Source organism: Ursus maritimus, unplaced genomic scaffold, assembly GCF_017311325.1.
Source record: "Ursus maritimus isolate PB19 unplaced genomic scaffold, ASM1731132v1 scaffold_2, whole genome shotgun sequence".
NCBI classification, from domain to species: Eukaryota; Metazoa; Chordata; class Mammalia; order Carnivora; family Ursidae; genus Ursus; species Ursus maritimus.
In genome coordinates, this window is record NW_024424452.1 from 6,076,423 (window position 1) to 6,102,089 (window position 25,667).

The 25,667-nt window shown below is 48.5% G+C and overlaps 1 protein-coding gene across 3 annotated transcripts in view; it reads right to left on the reverse strand.

The window, feature by feature from the left end:
- Positions 1-9,232: 9,232 nt before the first annotated feature.
- SMURF1 (SMAD specific E3 ubiquitin protein ligase 1) overlaps positions 9,233-25,667 on the reverse strand; it is a 108,678-nt gene continuing 92,243 nt past the window's right edge. For 2 of the 3 annotated variants that reach the window (XM_040634782.1, XM_040634784.1), the window contains 7 exons: positions 18,029-18,143; positions 16,606-16,784; positions 15,271-15,408; positions 14,375-14,495; positions 13,271-13,472; positions 11,699-11,783; positions 9,233-9,611 (listed from right to left, as the gene is read on the reverse strand). In XM_040634782.1, the coding sequence (XP_040490716.1) occupies positions 9,512-9,611; positions 11,699-11,783; positions 13,271-13,472; positions 14,375-14,495; positions 15,271-15,408; positions 16,606-16,784; positions 18,029-18,143 (940 nt within the window). In that variant the 3' untranslated portion in view covers positions 9,233-9,511. The remainder of the gene's footprint in view (positions 9,612-11,698; positions 11,784-13,270; positions 13,473-14,374; positions 14,496-15,270; positions 15,409-16,605; positions 16,785-18,028; positions 18,144-25,667) is intronic. The other variant, XM_040634783.1, reaches the window with a different exon arrangement.

A 25,667-nucleotide genomic window follows, 5' to 3' on the forward strand; every position in this document is an offset into this window, starting at 1 on the left:
AAAAATGTTAGAACTCTGGCATCTGTTTCGAATGCTTGCAACTCCTAGGGGAAAGCTTGGCTGGTAAATTGTGGTGAATTCCAGTCTATTTCAGCATTTAGTGTGGTAATGGCTGCCCATCCCCTCACTCCTAGCACATGGCAGCCTGGGATCTTGGTGCAACTCGCCAGAGTCAGGGTAGGCAATAAGGACCTTGCTCTCCCACTGACATTCTGTATTTTGATCATTGAGGGCTGCTTTTGATCAAAGAAGTGCCGACGCGGAGGTGGGCAGCCACTGCATCCTCCACTGGCTCATGTGGCTTTCAGGGGACTTAAAGGAACAGCCCCGGTTGTTTTATTTCTTCCCCCCATTTCCTATTTTGGGAACCAAATGTTTAAGGAAAAGGCATTCAGAAGCAACTGCATGGACAGTCACTATGGTCTCAGGATGGCTTGTACCAAAAACTAGTAAGAAGTAATGACTTTCAGTCACAAAGGTATAAGACATGATTTTGCCAGCAACCCAAAGGAGCTCGACTGAGGATTCGTCCCTGCTTGGACCTCAAGAGGAGAATGCAGTATGACTGATGCATTGATTGCAGCCTGTGGGACCCTGAGCAGAGGACCAACTTAAGTTTTGGTAGGAGTCCTGATCCATGAAAAATGTGAGTTGTTTAAAAAAAAAGAAAGAAAGAAGCAACCATGTAAACATGGGACTTTAGAAAGCCACGCTCATGTTCATGGAAAGACACGAGTTCAAGAAAACCAGAAAAGACCTCAAGCTTTCACCTCAGGCTGATCAGAGATACCTTCAACAACTGAAAAGAAAAAAACCAACACCCTGGGGAAAGAGGATAATCTGATTTCCAGATTTACATTATATGATTCAAATGTTCAGTTTTCAACAAAAAGTCACAAGGCATATAAAGGTATGGCCCACTGAAAGAAACAAATGAACAGAAATCGTCACCGAGGAAGCAGACAGCAAATTTACTGGACCAAAGACTTTAAAAGAACAGTCTGAAAGCTGCTGAAAGGGCTGAAGGAGGACATGGACAAAAACAGGAAAAGAATATGTAACCAAAAATATCAAAAGAGACAGGAATTATAAAAAAGAACCAAAAGAAAATTCTGGAGCTGAAAAGTACAATAACTGAAATGGAAAATTCCCTAGGGGAGTTAAAAAGCACATTTACATAAGAAGAATCGATGAACTTAAAGATAGGACAATTGAGAAAAAAGAAAAGTGCACATAACCAAAGAGTCCCGTGGGACATTAAGCAGCAAACATGCATCGTAGGAATCCCAGGAGAAGAGACAGAGAGAGAGAGAGGGGACGGAAGGAGGAGCTAAAAGAATATTTGAAGAAACAATGACCAAAAACATCTCAATTTGATGAAAGACATGAATCTACACATATAAGAAGCTGGACGAACTCCAGATGGAATAAACTCCAGGACAAAGAATCTTGAAAGTGGCAAGAGCGCTGACTTGCCATGTACAAGGGATCCTCAATGAGATGGTGAGATGTCTCATCAAACTTTGAAGGTCAGAAAAAGCAGAGGGTTGATGTGTGCAAATCAATTAAAGAAATTGTCAGAATTCTATATCCAGCAAAATTCCTCTTCAAAAGTGAGAGAGTTTGCTACCATCAGAACTGCTTTACAAAAAATGCTACAGGAAGTTCTTCCCTTTGAAATGAAAGGATGCTTGCTAGACAGTAACTCAAAGCTGTAAGCGGAACTCAAAGTCTCCAATAAAAGTAAATACATGGACTGTTATAAACCAAAATTATTATAACACTAGCTTTTGTAAGTCTACTTTTTATTTTCTACAGGATTTAAAAGGCAAATGCATCAAAAACTACATTACTGGGCACACGATGCATAAAGATGTAATTTGTGACAACAGTAACAGAAGGGGGAGATGGAGCTGGACGGGAGCAGGGATTTTTATATGCTATTCAAATTGGCATAACTTAGGTTGTTGTAACATTAGGATGTTAAGTGTGATCCCTGTGGAAACCACAAAGAAAACATCCCTAGAATATATACAGAAGGAAATGAGAAACACGGCACTATAAAAAAATCAAATACAAAAGGCAGTAATGGAAGAAGTGAGGGACCAAAAAAAAAAAACCTATTAGGCACAGAAAAAAACGAATAATAAAATGGAAGGAACAAGTCCCTTCCTATAAGTAACTAAATGTAAATGTATTGAACTGTCATCAAAAGGCAGAGATAGAAGATGTCCAACTAGGAAGCTCCAGGCCTGTGCTGCCCCCACGGAAACACTGCAAATACATACAACTGCAGACTAAAAATAACTTTATGGGACCTCTGGAAATCCATCTGTAATCTACAGCAACCAGGTGAATGCCCAATCAAGAAAAAGCCAGAATGGTAGAATGGTAGGGAATTTTGCGACAATTTTGCTTGCCTTTGCCTCGACCCTTCCTAGCACAACAATGTGTGGTTGGGAGGAAGCAGCCCAATTCCTGGTTTCCTCCCTTGTGTTGAAAGGAGGAGAACAGAACTCATCTGCAATGTTCTGAGCTGTCTGGACTCCTGAGGGACTGGTTTCTGTCTTGCCTGGCTTGGAGCTCAGGCAGGGGAAGATGACAGTTGAGACTGCAGGCTGGCGAGAGCCCCTGGAAGGCAGCAGCAAGCAACACGCAGCAGGAGGGCAGACCTGGGGGGGGGGGGCGGAGCGTAGACCTCTGGATGCCTGGGGCAAGATATTATGGGCAGAAAAATACACTAACACATCTAAGGTCCTGAGAAGCTGGGGTGAGACTCAGGAAAATTAGGATTTTCTAAAAGCAGCCGTGTGTATGGGGAAAAAGAAGAGGGGCCTTGCGGGAAGTACCAGCCCAGGCAGGACACAGTCCAAAAAAAGCCCTGAGACTTAAGCCATCATCCCGGGTTGATCACAAGCGTTAGAACACACCCTGCTAATTGGAGAGGGGCTTCCGGCCACTCTGTAAAGAATGGGAAGACATGGCTGTTTTTTCAAATGACCAGTTTTCAACAAAAGATCTCAAGGCATAGAAAGAGACAGGAAACCAGGGCACATTCAAAGGAACAAAATATATCTTGGGAAACCATAGAAACCATCCCTAAAGAAACACAGGCATCAGACTTATTAGAAAAGACTTTAAATAACTGTTAAATATGATCAAAGAGCTAAAGGAAATCAAGAAACATATAGGAACAAAAGGAGAATATCAAAAAGTTATGTATGTATATTATTAAAAAGAACCCAGTTCTGGAGCTGAAAAATACAACAGCTGAATTGAAAAATAAAGGGATTCAACAACAGACCTGAGCCGTCAAGAGAAATCTGTGCTCCTGAAGACAGGTCATCTGAAATCACTGAAACAGAGAAACAAACAAAAAGAAAAACAATGAAAAGCGAAGTGGGCCTAAGGGACTTACCGGACACCATCAAACAGACAAACATGTGCATTATTAGGGCCCTAGATGGAGAAAGAGAAAGGGGCAAAGAACTTATTTGAAGTGATGGACAAAAACTTCTCAAATTTAAGTGAAGAAATGGACATACAATTTTTAAGAAACTCAACACATTTCAACAAAGATAAATCCAGAGACACCCACAACAAACAATGAAAAACTGAAGGGCAAAATGGACAGCTCTATGATAATAGGATTCTTAGTACCTCACTGTCAGTAAGCCAGACCAAGCAGGTAGAAGATCAGTAGGGAAAGCGAGGACTCGAACGACACTACAGACCATTGGGACCTAACCAACAGACAGACAGCATCCCTGCCAACAACAGCAGAAGATATGTTTTCCTCCAGTGCACAAGGAACATTCTCCATAATAGAGCACATTCTGTAAGGCCATGAATCAAGTCTCAAAAAATTTAAAAAGACTGAAAGCATACAAAATATTTACTCTTCCCGCAATGGGATGAAGCTAGAAATCAGTAACAAAAGGAGAACGATGTGGAAGTTAAGCAATACATCACTAGGGAAATTAGAACCCATCTTGAGACAAATGACCATGAAAACACAGCATGTCGACACTGAAAGCGGTGCTGGGAAGGAAACTTATAGCTATAGATGCTTACATTAAAAAAGAAGAAAGGTCTGAAATAAAAAAACCTACTTTATACGTTAAGGAACTAGGATAAGAAGAAGAAACTAAGCTGAAAGCTAGCGGTAGGAAGGAAACAATATTACAGCAGAGAGAAAGAGAGAACAGCAAACAACAGAGAAAGCCTATGAAGTCAAGAGTTGGTTCTTCCAAAAAAATTCAACATAATGGCAAATTTTTAGCTAAATGCCCATGGCGGGGGAAAGAGGATGAGGACTCAGCCACACAAGAGGGCACCTTACTGCAAATATACAGAAATAAGGATTGTAAGAGTTCTATGAATAATTGTATGCCAACAAAATGGGTAACGTAGATGAAACAGCCAAATTTCTAGAAACACACAACCTCCTGAGCTGAATCATGAGGAAATAGAAAGACTGGATGGACCTATAACTAGTAAGGAGATTGAATCAGTAATCACATACCTGCCAGCAAAGAAAAGTCCAGGACCCAGTGGCTTCATCAGTGAATTCTACCAAACATTTAAAGAATTAACACCAGTCCTCCTTAGACTCTTCCAGAAAGAAGAAGGAATGTTTCCTAACTCATTCTTAGGAGGCCAGCATCACCCTGATACCAGAGCTAGACAAAGACACCACGAGAAAACTATCAGTCAATATCCCTCATGAATACTGATGCAAAAATCTCTGACAAACATTAGCAAATTGAATCCAGCAACACAGCAAAAGGATTATACACATCATGACAAAGCAGGATTCCCGAAATGCAAGGACCACTCAGTATGTAAAAATCAATTGAAGTAATACGCCATATTAACAAGAATGAGAGGGAAAATAAATGATTATCTCAAGCGACACAGCAAAATCATTTTGACAAAATTCCTTTTCATGATAAAAACACTCAACAAACCAGCAATAGTAATAGAAAATACCTCAGCACAGTGAAAATACCTCAGCACAGTGAAAGCCATACATGAAATATTCCACAACTCCCATCATACTCAAAGGCAAAAGACCGTTTCTCCTCTAAGATCAGGACAAGACAGCATGTCCGCCTTCACTACGTCTATCGAACATCGTACTGGAAGGTGTAGCCAGAGCAACTGGGCAAGAAAAAGAAAAGGCATCCAAATTAGAAAGGAAACATAGGGGCGCCTGGGTGGCACAGCGGTTAAGCGTCTGCCTTCAGCTCAGGGCGTGATCCCGGCGTTCTGGGATCGAGCCCCGCATCAGGCTCCTCCGCTATGAGCCTGCTTCTTTCTCTCCCACTCCCCCTGCTTGTGTTCCCTCTCTTGCTGGCTCTCTCTGTCTCTGTCGAATAAATAAATAAAATCTTAAAAAAAAAAAAAGGAAAAATAAAATTGTTTGCCGGCAATACGATCTTCTATGCAGACGACCTTAAAGATGACACGCACATCATTAGAATAAATGAAACCAGCAAAGTTGAAGGACAGAAAGTCAACACACCAAAACCAGTTGTTTCTACACACTAACGGTGTACCGTCTGAAAACTGATGACTCCATTTAGCATTAAAAAGAATACAATACTTAGGAATAAATTCAACCAAGGAGGCTAACAACTTACTGAAAACCGCACAATCCTGCCGGAGGAAATCAAAGACAACGCGGACATTAGTCCAGAATGTCTCTTCTGGGTGCCATGACGCGGTCAACACAGAAAATTATCACAAAATGTGCTACATTCCTACAAGGGCGCATTATTCAGCCACAAAAAGGAATGAAATTTTGGCAGATGCTCTAACACGAGTGGACCCTGAAAAGGTCACGCTGAGTGGAATACGACACGGAAAGACAAACATTTTGTGATTCCACTTACGAAGTACCCAGAATGGGCAGGTTCCCAGAGACAAAGCAGAAGAGAGGTTATCAGGGGTCAGGGAAGAAGGAGCGGGAGTTAGCGGTCAGTGGGTCCCGAGTTTGAGTTCGGAAGGATGAAGAGGTTCGGGTAGAGACAGTGGTCATTACTGCACTAGGTTGTGAATTTTTAATGCCACTGAAGTGTACGTTTACCAATGGGTCACTTGATATTATAGGTATCTTACCACAATAAAAAATACATTAAAAAGAAAGAAAAAGGCAAACCAACAAGTATGACCAGTGTGTGAAGACGCCAGTTAACAGATCAAAACTTTCTCGATCTCACAAGTTTTTGCCGGATACGGAGCACTTCCAACTGCCTGCCACATTTTTATTAGTTCTTTCTAGAATTCTAAAGTTTGTCCTTTTTCCTTAGAGGGCCCTTGCCAGTATCTCAAACCATTGCCTTTCTTTTTTATGGGATTAAAAAAAAAAAATCTCATTTCCACAGCAAAAAAATGTAAAGTCGTGAGTTTATTGCATATGTAACAAAATGAACCTGACCTCCCGGGTCCAGCCTACTGTACAATCACTGTTTGTTGTGTTTCCAGCTGGTTCCATAACCACATTAAATAGAACTAGTATTTCTTTAAATACTTTTGATTTTGACATAAAACAGAACATTAGTGTACAATTTTCACAAAATAAATCAGCAATAAAAACAGTGGGAAGAATAACAAGGATAGCAGCAACACTTAAAAACAAGACATTACAAAATAAATTAAAAAATACATTATAAAGTGGTTGAGAAACAAAAATAAACAAATTTTAAAAATTCCTACTATGTTTCGGGAAGGCTGCCGTGCGGCCCCCACCTGGCTGCAGATGGGGCTGGGGGCGGGGTGTTTTCTCTGCGGAAGGCCATTCCTGACAGCTCGGGCCGGGGACCACCTCACCTGAATGGGGACCACGCGGCTGAGCGAGCTTAGGGAACACTGTCCACCTGGTGGGCAGACGCCCCTCAGAAGAGATCGGTCCTTGCTGTCCCCCAAGCAGCCCCTTTGTTTTCCTACCTACAGCGCTGGCAGAGCGGTGGTTTGCTACTTCCCTGAGGGTCGGCGGATGACCGCTGGTGAGGGCAAGCCTGGAAGCTGGGCCCCTGAAGCATCTGGGCCAAGAGGTGAGGGGGAACGGGCAGGCGGCCGGGGACTACCGCGGAGGGCGACGGACGAGAGCTTGTGGGAAACGGGGTCCACGCGGACCCAAAGTGGAGCGATCGGGAGCTGTTACCAAGTGTCTGCCACACTACTCTTTGGGTGGCCCAATCCACCGGTGATAGTGAAGGTTCTAGAAGTGCAGTGCCACTGACAGGCCCATCTGGGGAGAGTAAACCAGGGCTCTGGAACGTTCTGCTCTTTCAGGCTCCACTGCAACACACAGCTGATGAGGGGACCCACGTGCAAGTGTGAGGAGAAAAGCCGAGACCCAGGCCTTACAAGACAGGAAATGCTTGCGGAGCTGACGCCGGACACACGGGGCAGCCCAGGCCGGCAGGTGCGCTTTCTAAGCTTTGTTCCCCTGTTCCTCCCAACAGCAGGAGGATCGTCTTGCTAGACCCTCATCTCCTCACTAATTCCTGCCAATCTTGGCCAACGCCACAGGGAGAATCGGTGGTTCTTACCACCTCGATCTGGAGGGGCTCTCAGCTCTCCCGGGGCGGTCTCCCCCTCACACGGTTGAGGTTCGCCTTCGAGAGGAGGCCTGTCTGGGGGAAGGTCTGCACTTGACATTTCCTCACTCTTCCAAGGAAGATTACGAGGGAGGACTAGAGAGTCAGGGGGAGCCAGCTTCTAGAACGCCCTCAGAAGGATCATGGTAAACGAGACACAAGATAAGCCCAACTGGGGCAAGGCAGAATTTCCGAAAGGCCAAGCCCACGATTTGGCCTGGACTTCCTGAATGGATGTAATGTTCCTTCTGCAGCTAGTCACACCGGGCATCCTTTCTACCCTGGAACCTCCGGAAGTAGCCAGAAGCATGCTCTCTCGCAGCTCTTGGAACCCACAGCCGGCAAGCCAGAGCCCACCAAACCAGCAGACCTCGTTCCAAAGGGGGGGTCTAGCTCCCAGGAGGTCCCGGAGCTCCTCACATAAGCCCACACTGCTTCAGGGCCGATGAGAACGGTAAGCATGCCTCCAAACCCACCACCGTCCAAAGGTGTTAGTAAGAGAGAGAGTCGTCCAAAAAGCTCCTTCCAAACCCCTCTCGGGCCCACAGCTGGACGCCAACGCCTAACTCCAAAACCAAACAGCAAAATTTCAACAGTAGCCCACTTGCCCCCCAAAACAAAAACAACAAAAACCAAACAGGACAATTTGCTGCCGCTGCCCTTCACGGAAGTCGGTCTCCACTCAAGCCACCTTGTTAAAACACTGCTTGAACTTCTTTGTGCAAATTGGAAAGTGGTGTTAGAAACTCAGGGTCCAGACTTGCTTTGGCCTCGCTCAGCACGTGAAGCCGTTTGGGCACGTGAACTGAGTAGTGACTGTCAGTGTTGCCCTCTGACACTTGGAAGATGACCAGAATGAGCCAGAGTGGAACCGTGTCTCCCCCTCGACTGTCAGGTTTGCACTTAAATAGTAACTGGGTGGGTGGGGGGGGGAGAGTTAAGTCAGTGAGGTTATCCGTTCCCCCTCTCCCTTTGAGGCGCGTCGGCACCAAGCCAGCAGCTAGAACAACAGGCTTCTCGCTGTGAGTTCAGCTCTTAGCAACTTCTGCACGAGACTTAGTATCGGTGACCCAGCCGCACACAGGCGGTGCAGGGGCCCCAGCCTGTCTGGCTGCGTGCATCTGAGGCTGGTCTGGTCTGTTCTTTTATAAGCTCTGTTATGTGGTATTTTCACTGGAAAAATATCTCGAATTAGATAGATAATGTGGCAAAAGGGACTCTTGAAAGATCATTTTTCTCTATGCAAAACAAAGTTTTCAGCCAGGATACCCTGAAACATACCCCAGGCCTCCAGCAAAAGCTTCCCCCGTTCCTTTACCTTTCCAGAAGGGCAGCACGCTTTTGATGCAGGCTTCCTGCTGCGGCAGACTTCCCATAGACAATAGGGTTATTTTTCGGTTAGAAATTCATCTGCTACCCGGAGCAGGCTTCTAGGATGTGACTGGAATTTGAGCTGCTGAACTTGTAAAGGGGCCTCGGGACTGTTGTGACACAGAAGAAGTAGAGCTACCAGTTCCAAACCCTCAGTAAGCCAAGCTCAGGTCCACACCTTGTGGGTCGATCCTCCCGTAAAGACCCCAGGGCTGTGAGCCTATCACCGTAGGGGTTACAGTCAGAGCAGAATATCCTGTGTGACTGAAGCCAAATGCTAAACCTGGCTGCATTTTATTGGATGGGTGATGGAAGGGGGTGGGAGTACTGTCATAAAGGAGGAAAGTATGGGTGGGCGCCACCAACCGAAGTCCCCCCACCCCCCTCGCTCCCCCAACGAAAAGAAGGGGAGACCACGCTTTCCCTCCGGTTATCTAGGGTTCCCGGGCCTCAGCCGGCTTCGCAGGAGGCACACAGAAAGCTCGCTTTGGGTCTGGTGGTCATGAGCTACAATCTGTGGTCTGGGTGGCTCTTCACTCCACAGCAAACCCACAGGTCTCCTCCACGGCTGTCAGCAGCTTCTCATAGAGCTTCTCGTACGACTCGTAAGGTGGAATGTCAATCCGATTAAAGCTGGAACAGGACAAAAGAGCGAGAGAGTCACTGCTGGGGGTGATCCGGACCTAGGACCTGCTTCAAGGACAAGGACAGGTGGGAGCAGAGCACTCGTGGCCCCGAGCCGGCAGAGAGAGTGAGTGTGTGCGTGTGTGTGTGTGTGTGTTCGCACACGTGTGCATATGGATGGGCAGGACGGAGCCGAGAGAAGGGGGAAAGCACCTCATCGCCTCGCTGGGGTAAGAGCACGTTTTCCACTACCCCCCTGCCCCCCGCAGTCCTCTTCTGCTCTGAAAGCAAAGATTTTTCATTGAACACACAGCAACACAAACCCTAAGATCTTGAAAACCAAAATTAAACCAATTATTATTTCCTGGTTATATCAGGATAAAGCTCTCAGCTCGTTTGGTTGTTGTCTTTGGGAGAAATTATTTGTCAGTACAAAATCCCCCCTTTGCGGAGAGCACTGTAATCCAGACCGGCCGACGGGCCGCTCACCACTAACAGCTGACCGCATGTCTAGCTGAGGCCCGTGCCTTATCTGAGACCAAATGGGGCAGTCTGGAATATTTCTTGCAAAAACAAGTTATATCTTGAAACTAATAAAATGTCAAATCCCTGACACTAAAATGAAATGAACAGATGAAATGAGTGATGCGATGAATCAAGATTTCCCTGGGGACATTCATTTCTACTTTTGTATTAAAAAGCAAAAAAAAAACAAAACAAAAAAAAAACTACCCTTTAAATACTCTCTCCCAACAAAAAAATACAGAATTCTGACTGAGAGGCCATATAGTGACTTACTGAATTACAAGGATGCTTTTTCTCAAAGAATTGGGCTGACTGGTGGGATAGTCTTTGGCGGTGGGGGAGGGGGAGCTTTAGCATCAGAGAACACCTCTCACATCTGTTTTCTTCTCGACACTGAGCTGTGAAAGGACAGAGCCTTATGGGGAGGAAAGCACCTGCCAAGCACCAACACGGTGTTGTTTCTGTAACAGCCACACTGGGCAGGGCCCTGTCGCTCCCCAGGGCCTGGGGACCTTGCAAGCATTTGAAGCCACACCCCTGGGTTCCCACTCAGGAACCTTCCGTTATACCCTGACGCCTCTCGATGACCAGGACCTGGCTCTCCTGAACTAGACACGCTGGTCTTTTCCATACATGGTTTCTGAGACAAAGTGTTATGTCAGTAACTTCATTTTTAAATCATAAAGGAAGTAATCTGCTACAGATATTATTTAAGTTGAAATTTGGGGAAGAAACATTTTTCAGTATACAAGACGCATCATCATAGACTAAGTTCCAAGAAGGAAAATGGGGACCCAGGAAGTGAAGACTGGTAACTCCAGATTAGAACCTACAGTTTTGGGGCGCCTGGGTGGCCCAGTCGGTTAAACATCTGGCTCTTGGTTTGGGCTCAGGTCCTGATCTCAGGGTCATGCGATCAAGCCCAGTGTCCGACTCTGAGCTCACCACAGAGCCTGCTTGGGTTTCTCTCTCCCTCTCTCTCTGCCCCTCCCCCTGCTCTCTCTCGCACACACTCTCTCTCTCTAAATAAGTCTTTAAAAATAAATAACTGTAGTTTTTGGGGCGCCTGGGTGGCTCAGTCGGTTGAGCGTCCAACTCTTGATTTCAGCTCAGGTCACGGTCTCAGGGTCATGATGCCGAGCCCCGTGTCACACTGAGCGTGCAGCCTGCTTAAGATTCTCCCTCTCCCTCTGCCCCTCCCCACCACTCGCGCATGCTCGCTCACTCGATCTCTCTAAAAAATAAGAAAAATTAAAAAAACCAACAACTAGTTTTCCTCCTGAGAGGGACGTGTGTGCTCACGCACGCACACGCAAGACCCAGTGAAGACGAGCTGCTGGAGGGCCAGCCGACAGGGATCCCATCTCACGACACTGGTTTCACAGCAGAGACTTCTGATAACCCCCCTGTGACCACTGCCGAGGGCCCCTTCCTCTGACACTGGGGCCAGTCGCCAGTGGTCCTGGGACGCTCATAAAGGAAGCGGAGTGCTCCATCCAAGAAAAGAGCTTAGACGAGTCACGCGAAGGGCGACACACCGCGGAGACAGGCTCCCCGGGGACGGGCCTTACCAGGTGTGGGCCTTCGGAAGGTTGTCCGTGTTGGCGTCAATCAGGTGGATGGTGAAGAGCCGGGGCCCTGCCGCGCCTGTAGAACCTTACGAGAAAACCTTCTAGTTAATGCACTTCAGAGGCGGGGCCCGGGCCCCACTGCCAACCACACCCTCGGCCCAACACCCGGGCGGCCCGTCCTGCTGGAGGGTCACGGACTTTACGTGGCAGCATGAGCCGCCACCTGGCTTAACATCTGCTGACAGTGGCCATCCAGGGACCTAGATCAGACATTCTAGAAAATGCCTGGGGCAGAGCAAAGACTGATGAGAACTCTCCTCCTGTACCCTGGCCACAAACCCACTCAGGTGGGGGTATTTGGAGGGTAAAATCCTTGAACTACCAGTGATTTTTTTTTTTAAACAGAAATTTTTAGCAAGCAGGCCCACTACTGGCAGAGGACAGCAGTTATAACAAAAGCAAGATACACGGTTATGGAATCTCCCCAGGCAGAAGTACAACGGGGAGAGAAAAAGACACAAACACCTAGGACAAAAGCTCAAGGGGATAGAAAGAACTTCTGCCACTCAGAGAAGTCCTTGAAATATGGAGAAGTCTACAGGGAATATTCTATACGTGAAATAGATCTGCCATCACTATTAATATGCAAAATTCCATTTACTAAGATTTAATATACTATTATTCTTCAACTTTTCCCTTCCGGCTCTCAGGGTTATCAGAAATCTGGATATCAGATTCTTTTTATTGCAGTCGGAGGGGACGAGAGAGGATGGGTACCCAAACTGGACAGTGGAGCCTATCAGGCAGTGCATTTGCATAGAGGACAAAACTGAGGCCCAGGGAGGACCCCTGGCATTAATGATCGACAGGGTAGCCAGAGACTCCACCTCCTGATACCCAGGCCAGGCCTCTCTCCCTCACACTCAGGACAGCTCTGAGAGCTGCTATCAGAAGATTCAGAAACAAATCCACGGTGCACTTTAAAAACTCTGATTTCTTTCCCCAAAGCCTTGCTGCTCTTCATACCTGCTCTCCGTCAACCAAGTCTGTAGGGGAAGGGGAGGCAATGGCTCCACGGGGCCCTTCCTCACTCAGGTCTTGCCCGACTCAGCCCTGAGCAAGCACCCAGCTGGCTAGCACCCACCACGGGGGCTGCAGACTGCCCCCCCAACCCGGGCCAAGTCCCGCCTGTTGAGCCTGTGGCCTGCAGGGATGCTGGGAAGGCAGGTTTGACGAAAGTCTGGACTTGGCTTTGCTGACATTCTCCCCTGTGTTTACAGACTTTTTCTTGGGCAAAGGATCGCACAGCCTTGAGCCCCGGGGGGCCAGGAGACAGAACAACTAGAGCCCAGCATCATCTGTGACGGAAAGAGGGTCTCTCGGCCCCTCTGCCAGCCGTGCCCCTCTGCGACGCTGAGCATTTGTTATGAAGGAACACAGGCCACGCCATTTCCTACCAGACGTTTCCAGAAAACCACCCCACGGTGGTCCGGCTCTTCCCGCCGCGGCCTGGTGGGGGACGCGCCTGGGGGAGCCACGTGGGGCCGGGAGCCCTGCCTCCACGTCAGTCACCTTGCAAAGCCTTGAAGCCTTGGAGAGGGACCCGAGTGGAGCCGGTGACGAACTGTAGGAGCCTGGCCCTCCTCTCCTCGTCGAAGGTCTCCACGGCCTGCCAGAACCACCGCACGATGTTGCTGTCAGCCACGCAGTGTTTCAGCCGAGTGTTGGACTTCCAGTCGCTCACGTCGATTTTATCCAGGCCGCCGATGATCAGCTGTGAAGGCGTTCAGCAGCAAGTTAGCGCTCAGCGTACAGACCAGGGTCGCGACGCGCCCCCCAGGTTCCCAGGACACGAGAGGAGGGAATTGATCGCGTCTGAACAAACCGGCCCCCGACTTGGACAGGCAGGGAGATGAGCGGTGTGCCCGACGCTGCCACCGCGGGCTTTCTGACCCCCGGCCGGGGGGTCTTCTCACAACCACGTCTGCATTCGCCGTGTTGAGCCGCCTCGGCGAGGAGTCGGTACAAAAGGACCAAACGGCAAGACAGAAGGGGTGGACCGTAAAATGGGGCCACATCCCAGGGACCTCGGGGGCTGGGGCAGGCGGAGCTGGAAGGCGGGAGCGGAGGGACCGCAGCGGAGTCGTGTGCGTGCGTCTGCCCGGGGTGGGAGATGCCGCATGGGGGACAGAAAGACAGAAGGATTTCAGAGCCCTGAGCCACTTGGCATCGGAGGTGGATAAGAGATGAATGAGACGCTACGTTCAAGCATGAAGCGTGATGACCCGTGTCTGATCAGAGCTAGCACAAACACAGGAAGCGGACGTGCTGGGAGATTCTGGTTACACGCGAGATAATTTCCTCGATCTGAGGTGACTACACGGGAGGGGGTTAGAGAGTCTGAAAAACAGGATAAGCCACAAACGCCCTGCACAATGTCTAGAGAAGGCTCTGGACTGGCTGCGCCAAGCGGACAGACACCCGGCCTGGTCCTGAACAGGCTCAGATGCCCTCGACTCCCCGCTCGCTCTAGCCCTGTTACTCTGGACCCCCGAAAACCCCCGGCCTTGCTGGGCAACAGGCGAGCCTCACTCTGCAGCCACGTGCAGAACAAGAAAACACTGATCACATTCGAGACCTTGAATGTGGACTTGGCTCCGCCCGGGGAGCACATACCTCTAGTTCCTTCTGGTCAAAAGGCTTCAGTAAGTGTTGAGGAATGAGTTCATTAAACCCCTTCTGAAGCGCTAAGAACTGGGCTTCGATCCCCCTCATGAACCTCCAATTTACATACAACCTGGAAGACAAATTGACAAGTTGGAGGCAATACCAAACGGTTCACGAGAAAACGTGTCCTCCGTCTAGGTTGTGCCACCATCTGCCGAACCGAACGCCCTGCCCGCCAGGCCTCCCCGGGGGAGGGGGAACGAAAGCCCCAGCAGCTGGTAGGACCGGGTTAAAAATAAGTCAGCACAGGCCCTGACACATTCTGATGCTTTGCTAAAAATAGCAGTAGGAATTAACCTGACCTGTTAGGGCAAGTGCCATCATTTAAAAGTAGATTTGAAAATAAGATACGGGGACACCGTGGGAGCCACACCCCAGGCTGGCCGCCCAAGCACACTGACACGCCCATATGCTTCCAGATTTCCAGTGTAAGCGATTCATCACTTCTTTGCCATCAGAGGTGGGAAAACAGACCACGATGGAGTAGACTTTCCTGAGACTGATCTCAAGGAAATTTCTAGGCTCTAATTCTCTCCTGCGCTCACCACCTTCGCACCCAGAATCAGGAGGCTACTTGTAATTCCTTCTGCCACTCGGACTCTGGGGTCATTACTGTCCCTCAACAGGTCAGGTCTGGTGGCATCGGGGCTCCTCACGCAGAGCTCCCATGGCTGAACCCGACTGTTCAGTTACTGTGACTCTGGTCACACGTGCTGGCGGGGACAGGGAAGGCTCTAACAGCAAAGGAGCCTTGACAATCTAAATGTGGACCCAGCCGTGCCCAGGACGGTTCTGGGCCCCTCGATGTCCCCACGGGCGGCTACCAAGGTTCCCTGGAACATTACCGGACATATTCTTTCTTGTTCTCCTCTGTGACAGGAACGTTTCGGCCATTGGGTTTCAGTTCATGCTGAAGAATCCTCCCGAAAGCATTGTGTTCCACACAGAAAGTGTGGTCCAGCACAGGGGTGATATCGTTCTCTCTGTCAAAGTTAGGACAGAAGATGGATGTCAGACCTTTGCCGCAATATGGCAGGGAACAGAACACAAGCGGGAACGATCCAGGGGACAGACAGACGGCATTTATTGCCTGCCACCCCAGAGCTGCAGGAGGGAGAAGACGGGAGCCGTGGGCAGACACAGAGCCTGTGGCCGGGCAGGGACGCGGGTACTGGGAGGAGCGGGGGGACCCCAGCTCCACAGCCAGGTGTGCTCTTGACTCTCGGCTTCCCCCTTCACAGGAAGGTGACGGTAGCTCTATCATTCTGTGATTTTACGAGACACAGTGACCTGATTTGTCAACTGAGTCTCTGAACAGAAGAGAGGGATTCGCGAAGTCACCTGAGTCAAAGGAAAAAGCAGGCTGCAGGGAGACACAGCAAGACGACACCGTCCCCCCCGTTAAGGCAGCCACACATACAAAGTAGCATTTGGGAGAGTTCAATCTGACTCCTCCACCCACCACGCTTCTTGAAACACAGACTGAGGGAGAGATCTCCTCCGGGCTAGAGGCCCGACCCCTGGCAGACCCCCACTCCCAGCGGGACGCAAGAAGCAAGGCCGACAGAGCGCAGGACGCAACTGAGTCCAGCTCCTTGGCGCGCCCGGCCTCTGCCAGAGCCTGGTTCTCTCTCCCCCGTGCAATCAGTTCACCCCCCAGGACCCACGACACCCTCGGGTGCCGGGCAATGGGGCCGACTGCTTTCAAGAGCATTTTAGGAGAATTCTAAAATAAAGGTGACCAAGTAGAATTTTTCTTGATCCTTTTCTTGTATCAAATACTTTGATACAAGATACTTCGATAGTAATTTTATTTTTGATACTTTCCGTTCGGACATTCACCGGAGACCCCCTAGAGAGTCAAAAGCAAACCACCTGCCCATCTATGAGGCCTGGGGACTAACATCTGTGATCCTTCCTTAATCATTTGAGGAAACAGCAAATGAAATTAGACCATTGAAGTGAAACTGGCCAAACATGAACATAAGTCTACTTTTTCTCAATCTACTTTTACGTTTCTGGTTGTAAAACAGCATTATCTTTACTTCTCTTCTCCAACTTCACACCCATCCCTCAAAAACGTTCACACGCACACACGCATACAGAACGACTGTATCTGGCGTACGAGTCGGTGGCTGTGCGCGAATTTGCCATTCTCCCAACAGTGAGGCTGTACTTACAGAATCCACACTAAGCTCTTATGTAATTCTGGGTCCACCGACTCCAAATCCGAGAGCTGGATGGGTTTCCCCAGTAGCTGCTTATAGAAGGGAACCGTGAAGCCCCCATTTATGTAGTGTCCGTGGAACACGGCGAGACCCATGATCCGGCCCACAAAATGGAAATAAGACAAATGGTCCTGTAGGGGGCACCAGAGAACACGAATTCATTAGAAAAAGAACCAGCAGAAGTGGATACTTTGTGCTTTCTCCAAGCTTCTTGGGAGAACTGTCCCATCCCAACTGCACACTGACTCAGTTCCTCACAGGCTGTGCTCATGGACAGAGGGAAGAAGGCTGGTTGGGTCGTCAACCCCGGAGCATGTCTTTTGTACAGATCATCTGAGCATTTGACCGGCCCTTAGTTCAAACACTTCCTCTGGATTGCTACATCATTTGTGGCACTCAGTGTAAAAGGAAAATGCAGAACCCCTTACTCAAAAATGAAGACTTTCAACACAGCAACCGTAGAATCAAACCAAGCACAGGCCCTTCTAAGTGCAGGACGCCCAGGGAAGCCGGCCCCCCTCCTCCTTCCCACGGCGCTACCAAGAAAGAGAGCAGAGAGCAATTCCCCTCCCTCTTCTACCATCCCTCCCTGAGTCCTTGGAGAAAGCGGAAGAGAAAAAATCCAAAGAAGGAAGAAAAAACAAAAAAGGAACATAAAGGAAAATTCTCTGCACATGAAGCATTCTAAAACCAGAGCTGTTCTGGTTTTTAATGGGGAAACACGCATCTCTGCTTTCAGTCGGAATTGTAATCAGAATTCATCAAAACCTCATTTCCATTTTGGTAAAAGGCTCTGGTGCATTTGAATGCTTGTAGAGCAGAGCTGGTCCCAGACCTTGCTCAGGGGCCGTGGGCTCGGCAGCAGTGACCATGGGACACAGCCCCACGGGGAGAGTCCTCCACGCGCCTGCTGCCCAACCTTGGGCCGGTCACTCAAACACTCTGGGCTTAAGTCATCCTCTCAAGCCAGCAGCTAAGAGTGTCAGCACTGGTGGCCAAAAAAGGCCAATTATGGACAATCCCAATTTTGATTGGGAGGAGGACAGACTTCAGAGCCCACGTCTCAGAATGACACGGTCAACAAATACAGTCCTCATACATCTCGATTCCCCCAACTGGCGATAAAGGGCTTTGAGTATTCTGGGCAGCTCAGTTTCACTCCTGCTGTCTTTGAAAATAACATACCCAGTGATCCCAGGCACAAAACACACAGGAGAGAAATCACCCATCTTAATCCAGTTCCCACTGTACCTTTCAGCATCTATTTACCAGAGACTCTGAGTAAGTCTACAACGAATAAACCTAGAGACCAAACCTGAAAATCCATTTTAAGAAAATGTTCCAATTTGCTTCCTCTTCATTCGTGAATACTTACGGGGTTGATCGAAGAATCTGGATTAATCTGCAACATGTAAATGTTGTCCGTAGAATATTGGAAGAGTCCATAATACGGATTCAACATTTCATGGCACAATAAATAAAGCCACTCCCTAGGACGACAGCAAGGAAAGCCATTTTATACGTGTGAAAACGTCTGGTCTTAGGTCTTACCAAAAGGACGGATTCTCTGTCCCTAGAAGGCCACTGGCGGGATACCCTGCTCTGAGAGAAGGTGACTTGCACAGACTGGGAAGTAACAATGTGCTTCTGGTGGAATGAGAGATGGCTTTTCTGGCCCAGACACCCACAGCTCTGAAGCCAAGGAAGACCTGCAGCAGACGAGAGTCAGGCAGTGTTCTCGACAGTTACCTTGTCCGCTTTCCTGCACCTCAGCTAGGATTCTCTCTGCTACTGTGCAAAGATCCACATCTCAGGTGATGACGTTCATGACGCAGTAATAACGGACAAAAGTGCAATAAGAAGGACTAAGATCCTACTTTTATTTTAGGAAGAGCGTGCGTGCACATAGACACAGAACAGTAAAGATATCTACACAGAGCAGGGAAAGAGCTGGAGGACTTACACAGGCACACTGACAGTAGTTAACTTGAGAATTAGCATTCTGGGGCATTTTCAGTTTTCTTTTGCTTCTTTTTTTTTTTTTTTTTAAAGATTTTATTCATTTATTTGACAGATAGAGACAGCCAGCGAGAGAGGGAACACAAGCAGGGGGAGTGGGAGAGGAAGAAGCAGGCTCATAGCGGAGGAGCCTGATGTGGGGCTCGATCCCATAGCGCCGGGATCACGCCCTGAGCCGAAGGCAGACACCCAACCGCTGTGCCACCCAGGCGCCCCTCTTTTGCTTCTTTCTAGAAAGTTTTTAAATTTCCAATTGTAACATGTTATCAACACTTAAGTGAGGAGAAGATATTTTACAGTCTGGGGAGATGGATTAAGAATGACTTTTGCCTTTCATAATCTTCTATCTTGTTGAATTCTTATCTTTTGCCATAAACATTTATTGCGCTTTTTTTTTTTTTGAGAGAGAGAGAGAGAGAGTGTGTGTGTGTGTGTGTGTGTGTGTGTTTGCTCACAAACAGGGACGGGGCAGAGCTAGAGGGAGAGAGAGAATCCTAAGCAGGTTCCAGGCCCAGCGCGGAGCCGGAGCCCGACGCGGGGCTTGATCTCATGACCCTGAGATCCTGACCTGAGCCAAAATCAAGAGTCAGACGCTCAGCTGACTGAGCCACCCAGGTGCCCCAACATTTATTGCTTTTATAATTTAAAAAATAAGCTTAATACTTACTAAGATGAATTCTAAGAGTTCTAAAATCTGGATGGGATATCTAAGAATAAATTATTTTCAGAATTCCTGTATATTTCAATCATTTCATTATTTTAAAAAAGCCCCAAATCAGAACCAATCAAACAAAACAAGCACTCTCAATAGATTCTGTAGGATTCCGGGGAAAATATGGGGAAAACCGTATACAAACACCTGTGGCACTTCTTACAAAGACCCTTTTCTTTTTTCTATTCAAAACTCCTCTCAAATGGATAAATTTCACTAAGATAAACAGCCCCAAGTTCTATTCTGGAATTTCTTACTCTGTTAAATAGAAAAGGCAGCGAATGGAGAAAGATTATGAAAGGATAAACACATGTGCAAATAATCCAAGAAAATGCAGAGGATACACAAAAAAGGTTCAGACCACAACAAAATTATGTATCAAATTCCAAAGAACAGAAAGGAAGTGCCGGAAGGAACGAGACTCCAAATGTTACAAAATTCTTTACTAGAAAGGCAGAGTTCCCTATATAATCCCTATAAGACCTGGATTCATCCCCAAGTTTTAGAGTTTGGGTTTGAGAAGAGTCATTTTCAAAAGCCAAGAACCTACAACTGTCTAGACAGGAAGTGATTAAAATACAAGCAAACATTCTGACCGCGTCACGTGCGAGGTAGGGAGGCATATTGGGTATACTAAAGAAGTGGCAAGGGGAGAGCTAACTATACAGGCAAAATGGCTCTTTAACAATACAGGAAATGGTTCAGACCCAAACCCTGGGGAAGTGAGTGTAGACTGATTCTCATGGACCAGATAATGAATGCAGGCACACATACGTGGGATTTAAATCTCTCTACAGCTCTCTGAGATACGTCTGACCCCCTGTAGACGTGAGGAAACATCTGAGGGGTGAAACAATGCAAGACCCAACTGGAGGCAAGAAGCCAGAACTCACAGCTCTTCCCACGAGAGCACCGTGTCAACCAAGGGAGCGCCACAAAGACTTCTCCTCGTGTGGAAGACGATAAAAACGGGATACACAGAAAGAACAGAACTCCGACCACATGAAACCAAGCTATTCACATGTAATACCCGCCATGCAAAGCGACAATGGTAGGTTGAAACAGTTCCGGATACTGAATTTCTGAGACTATAAATGAAACAGCATAGAAGAGAAAATGCAAGGAGTCTGATTTGAATTGCTGGGGCAAATATGAATGTGTAAGTAGGAAAATTCTCGGCTACAAAGGGGGACAGAAAGCCTAATCCTCTTGCCCGGAGACAACTTGTGTTATCAAGGGCAAACAGAAGATAGATTTGCTAAGAGAAAGATGGTTTCTGGAATCAAGATCGAGAAGTTCAAGGAAGAATCTTGGGACAGTCTTGAAAGGAAAAATGATTCCCATGGAGAGCTGGAGCCGATGTGCGCTCACCGCTAGGCGTGCCTTTCTGCACCCTTTATCCCAGGTGGGCTCGGCGAGAGTGTGGGAGGAGGGCAGAGACAGGAAGTGGGAAAAACGTGGAGGAATGAGTCCATCCAGGGCCAAAGGGCAGATTGTGACTTCTTGCTTTTTAATTCTTTTCTTTAGGCTGCTGAAAAAAAAAAAAAATCCCAGCTCTACCCAGAAACCAATGAGACTACCTGTAATGCTTATCAGAACATAATTTTTCTTGGGGTAACTGCTGTAGGGCTGAGAATTTGCCCCAAATGGAGAGCATATGACGTTGTCCCGTCCCCTGACTTCCCAAGATACGTCCTCATGGGAGCACGGGGCCTCCTTGGTAGCCTCTACCAGAACTGGGGTTTTAGAATAATTTCTGTAATTCTTTCATTAATGTCTGTACCTCATCAGATTGAGAACACCTTTGGATGGGGGCTTTGGAGGGGTGAAGGGGGAAGAGAACACGTTACTTTGCTCACTGTTGTATCCCTAGTGCCTAGTACACGGTAGAGTCTCGACATTTAATGGTTAACGGGCGAACACTTAATTCTTACAAGAGCCTACAAATTACAGGGGTGTCCTTGAAGAAGATTCAGTCATGTGAAGACCCCATCATAGATGATAGATAAGAATTTAATTTTCTCATTTTATATTTTGTGACCATGGAATCAATAAATGAATATGTTACGATAACATCAAAATATAAAAAAGTGCCAGAGCAGTGCTGCCGCTGTGGACAACAGCATGGAGGTCCCCCCAAGAACTTGAAATAGAGAGATGCCCTGCAACAGATGACTGGATTAAGAAGTTGTGGTCCATATATACAATGGAATATTACTCAGCAATCAGAAAGAATGAGTTCTCAACATTTGCTACAACATGGACGGCACTGGAGGAGATAATGCTTAGTGAAATAAGTCAAGCAGAGAAAGACAACTATCATATGATTTCTCTCATCTATGGAACATAAGAACTAGAATGATCAGTAGGGGAAGAAAGGGATAAAGAAAGGGGGGGTAATCAGAAGGGGGAATGAAACATGAGAGACTATGGACTATGAGAAACAAACTGAGGGCTACAGAGGGGAGGGGGGTGGGGGAATGGGATAGACCGGTGATGGGTAGTAAGGAGGGCACATATTGCATGGTGCACTGGGTGTTATACACAACTAATGAATCATCGAGCCTTACATCGAAAACCGGGGATGTACTGTATGGTGACTAACATAATATAATAAAAAATCATTATTAATAAAAAAAAAAAAAAAAGAACTTAAAAAAAAGAACTTGAAATAGAAACACCGTGTAATCCAGTAATTCCACTACTGGGTATTTACCCAAAGAAAATGAAGACACTAATTCAAGCCGTCTTACGCACTCCTATGCTGACGGCAACAATGTTCACGACAGCCAAGACATGGAAGCAGCCTCGGTGTCCACGGACAGACGAACAGCGAGAGGAGACGTGGTGTACGCACCCCAGGGAATGTGAATCATAAAGGAGGATGAGATCCGGCCATCTGTGACCACATGGATGGACCCAAAGCGTACGATGCTTAGTGAACTGAGTCAGAGAAACACAAATACCATACGATTTCACTTATCCGTGGAATCTACAAAATAACAACAGAACAAACGAACAAAGCAGAAACAGACCCGTGAAGACAGAGGACAGATGGCTGCCGGAGGTAAGGGAGCTGGGGAGCACGAAATGGGTGAAGGCGGGTGGGAGGTGCGGGAATGAGGACGTCACGGGGAGGAAAGGCACAGCACGGGGTCACGGTCAGTGCAGCGCGGCAGCGCTCGCTGTGGGTGACAGGAGGTGGCCACACTGTGGTGAGCGGAGCGTAAGTGTTTACGGAACACTACGTTGTACACCTGGAACTAGTGTCACACCGCGTCGGCTACACTGCGATGAAAAAACCAACTCGGAGGTGAGCAAGTAAAACTAAACAGCTGAACTGTTCAGAGCCGCCACTGCTGTTCACGCTCAGAAAACGTGCTGACTGGGGCGCCTGGGTGGCACAGTGGTTAAGCATCTGCCTTCGGCTCAGGGCGTGATCCCGGCGTTATGGGATCGAGCCCCACATCAGGCTCCTCCGCTGGGAGCCTGCTTCTTCCTCTCCCACTCCCCCTGCTTGTGTTCCCTCTCTCGCTGGCTGTCTCTCTCTCTGTCAAATAAATAAATAAATTCTTTAAAAAAAAAAAAAAAGAAAGAAAAGAAAACGTGCTGAGGCCTGGAAGTCGAAATCTCCCAGAAGTAGGGGGAAAACAAGCCAAGACGGGAACTAAAAGGAAAAGAGGAGACCTGAAGGGTCCATCCACGAAGTCCAGCTCGGAGTAACAGGCACTTCAGCAAGAGCAAGGCAAGGAAACGGAGGAGAGGAAACTGAGAGCAGGAAAGAACCGCTGCTTCGGCAGACCCTTGTCGAGAGGGGCTCTTCTGGGAACTGGGGACTCGGTGAGAATGGGACAGCTCCCGAGTGCACGGGCCGTGGCTGTGGGCCACGCAGGCCAGGGCCAGGGGTGATGTGGGGAACTCAAGGGCAGGGAAGGACCCGGGGTGGGTGGAACATGTGTGCAGACCCCAGACTACAGAGGGAAAAGCTATGTGACAATCCTGGGACACTCTAGGCAGAGGGGACGTGAAGGCAAAGGCCCAAGGCAGAACACAGACTGCAGCGGCCAAAGGGGAGAGGCCGTGGGCCAGGCCTGAGGGCACCTGTAGGGGGTAAGCTGGGGGCTTGGGATCAGGGGAGGACCGGCAGAGTCTCCAGAAAGCTGCAGTGGCCTATGCAGGCCAGACAGGGAGCCTGAACGGGGAGCCGGGGAGGCAGAGGGGCCACCGGTGGTCTGGGCAGGGTTCTCTGGGGAGGACTGCGGATGGATGGGCTCTGGGAGGGGGTGAGGGCGGGCTGGGCACTAAGGAAGGAGAAACAAGAAGCTAGTATGAGGGGCCATCAGAGATTCAGGCATTAGGTTTTGGAGGCTTTACAAACCCCTAGAAAAGCCCAGAGCAAACAAGTGCGGTGTTGAGGGAAGTGAGGGGCGGGGTACAGGTGCAGAAACAGAACCCAGGGCGAACTCAGGTGACCCCGGGACTGAGCCGGGGGGCCGCCAGTGCTCCGGGGTGAGGAGTGCCCGCATAGGGGACCGGCAGCGAGCCAGGAGGCAAACAAAGAGAGGGTGATGTCCCAGAACCAAATGGAAAAAGTGCTTCGAGAACAGGGAGTGACCAACGACGTCAGGTGCTGCTGACACACCAGGAGAGATAAAGGCCGCACAGTCGGCACAGGGTCTGGGGAGATGTAGGCCCAGGGGAGCCCTTGACACAAGGGGCTTCAGAGGGCATAAAGGTTTGCTGGGGAGGGTGGTGGGGGCAGGTGTGCAGAGGAAGCGAGGGATGTGGAAGCAGGGCTGGGGATGCGCACAACTCTTGCGAGGGGTTCTGCTCTAAGGAGAGCGGAGAAACAGGTCAGTGACTGAGGGAGGAGCATTTTTGAACGAATTTTTGCTTTTCCTGGAATTTCTCATTGTTTTTCCTTTTACGTTGCTCTATTTGCCTTTAGTGTCTCCTTAAAGCATAGACAGGAAGGGGATACAGTGTCCAGGGAAGGTGTGGGGGGCACACAAAAGAAGTGCGTCGTCGTGGCGCACGCGTGTGGGGATGAGACTGACCCGAGAGAAAGGAACATTCTGAGGAAATGAGAGAGACGTGGAGAACAGGAGGAGCACGAGGACCTGGCCGCGGTGTGCGAGGGGCAGGGCTGCTCTCCTACGGGAACACATCTGGGCCATTCAGGACCACACAGGGCATATGGGGCCACACGGGTCTAGATGCTGGCAGACTGGGTATTTGGTGGCAGTGAGGAAATACTCTACTTTGCTTCTGTGTCCTCAGTTAAAGTGAAGCCAAGTCAGCATCAAGAGAGCGAAGGTGGGCGGGAGCAAACGAGAGGTCTGAGGAAGCGCATAGGCGGGATGCGAGAGAAGCATCGAGAGAAGCATAGCGCGGCTGCAGAGGCTGCTGAGGCATCCCGGAGGCTTGGGGCCCCGAGGTGGAGAGAGGCCAGCGGCGTGGAGGGCATATTCCTCCAGCCACCCACCACTGCTCAGCAGAGGCTCGGCAGCCCCAGGATGGGACCGTGTGGAGTCGAGGTTTTGCCGGACAAGTGCAACAAATGGGAAGAGGAGCAAGGGAGTGATGATGGTGGTGGATTTCAAGTCGGCAGGAAGGACGGACGGGAAGGAGGGAGAAAAATAGAGAAACAGAGAGAAGGCGGTAGACTCTGGATGATGGGTGGTCCTGGATGGGGCTAAATAACTTCTGGAGAAGGAAGGACTAAAATCAGATTGTCATCAGACCACCGCTCAGTGACACTGGGTGCTGGAAGACAGGACAGCAATGCCTTCAAAGGTCTGAATGAAAATTATGTTCTTTCTAGAAGTCTATAAAAGAAAGCAAACTATTAGTCAAAGTGCAAATTAACAGACATTTTCCATAAGACCTTGGAAGAGTCACCTCCCGCAGGCCCTTCCTAAGAAAGCTACTTAAGGATATACTCCAGTGACACTAGGGAGTAAACCAAGGAAGAGGAAGCTATGGGATCCACAAAACAATGCTCTCACCCAGGAAAGCAGTGAAGGCCCATGACAACGACTGTGCAGAAGGCCCAGAGAACCACCGGTCAGGACTGGACACTCTCCACGAGGGAGACACATGAAGGAAGAGGGCGGGTGGGGGATGGCAAAGATGAAGCTTAATGAGGCAATAAAGACAAAGCCTGGTTTTTTTTAAAAAAGAAGACAAACATGAAGAAATTCTTGGAAAAATTAAAATTTGTTCAAAAGGCTAAAATAAACTCGAGAATACCACTTAACGCCTCAGTGAACAATATTTACGT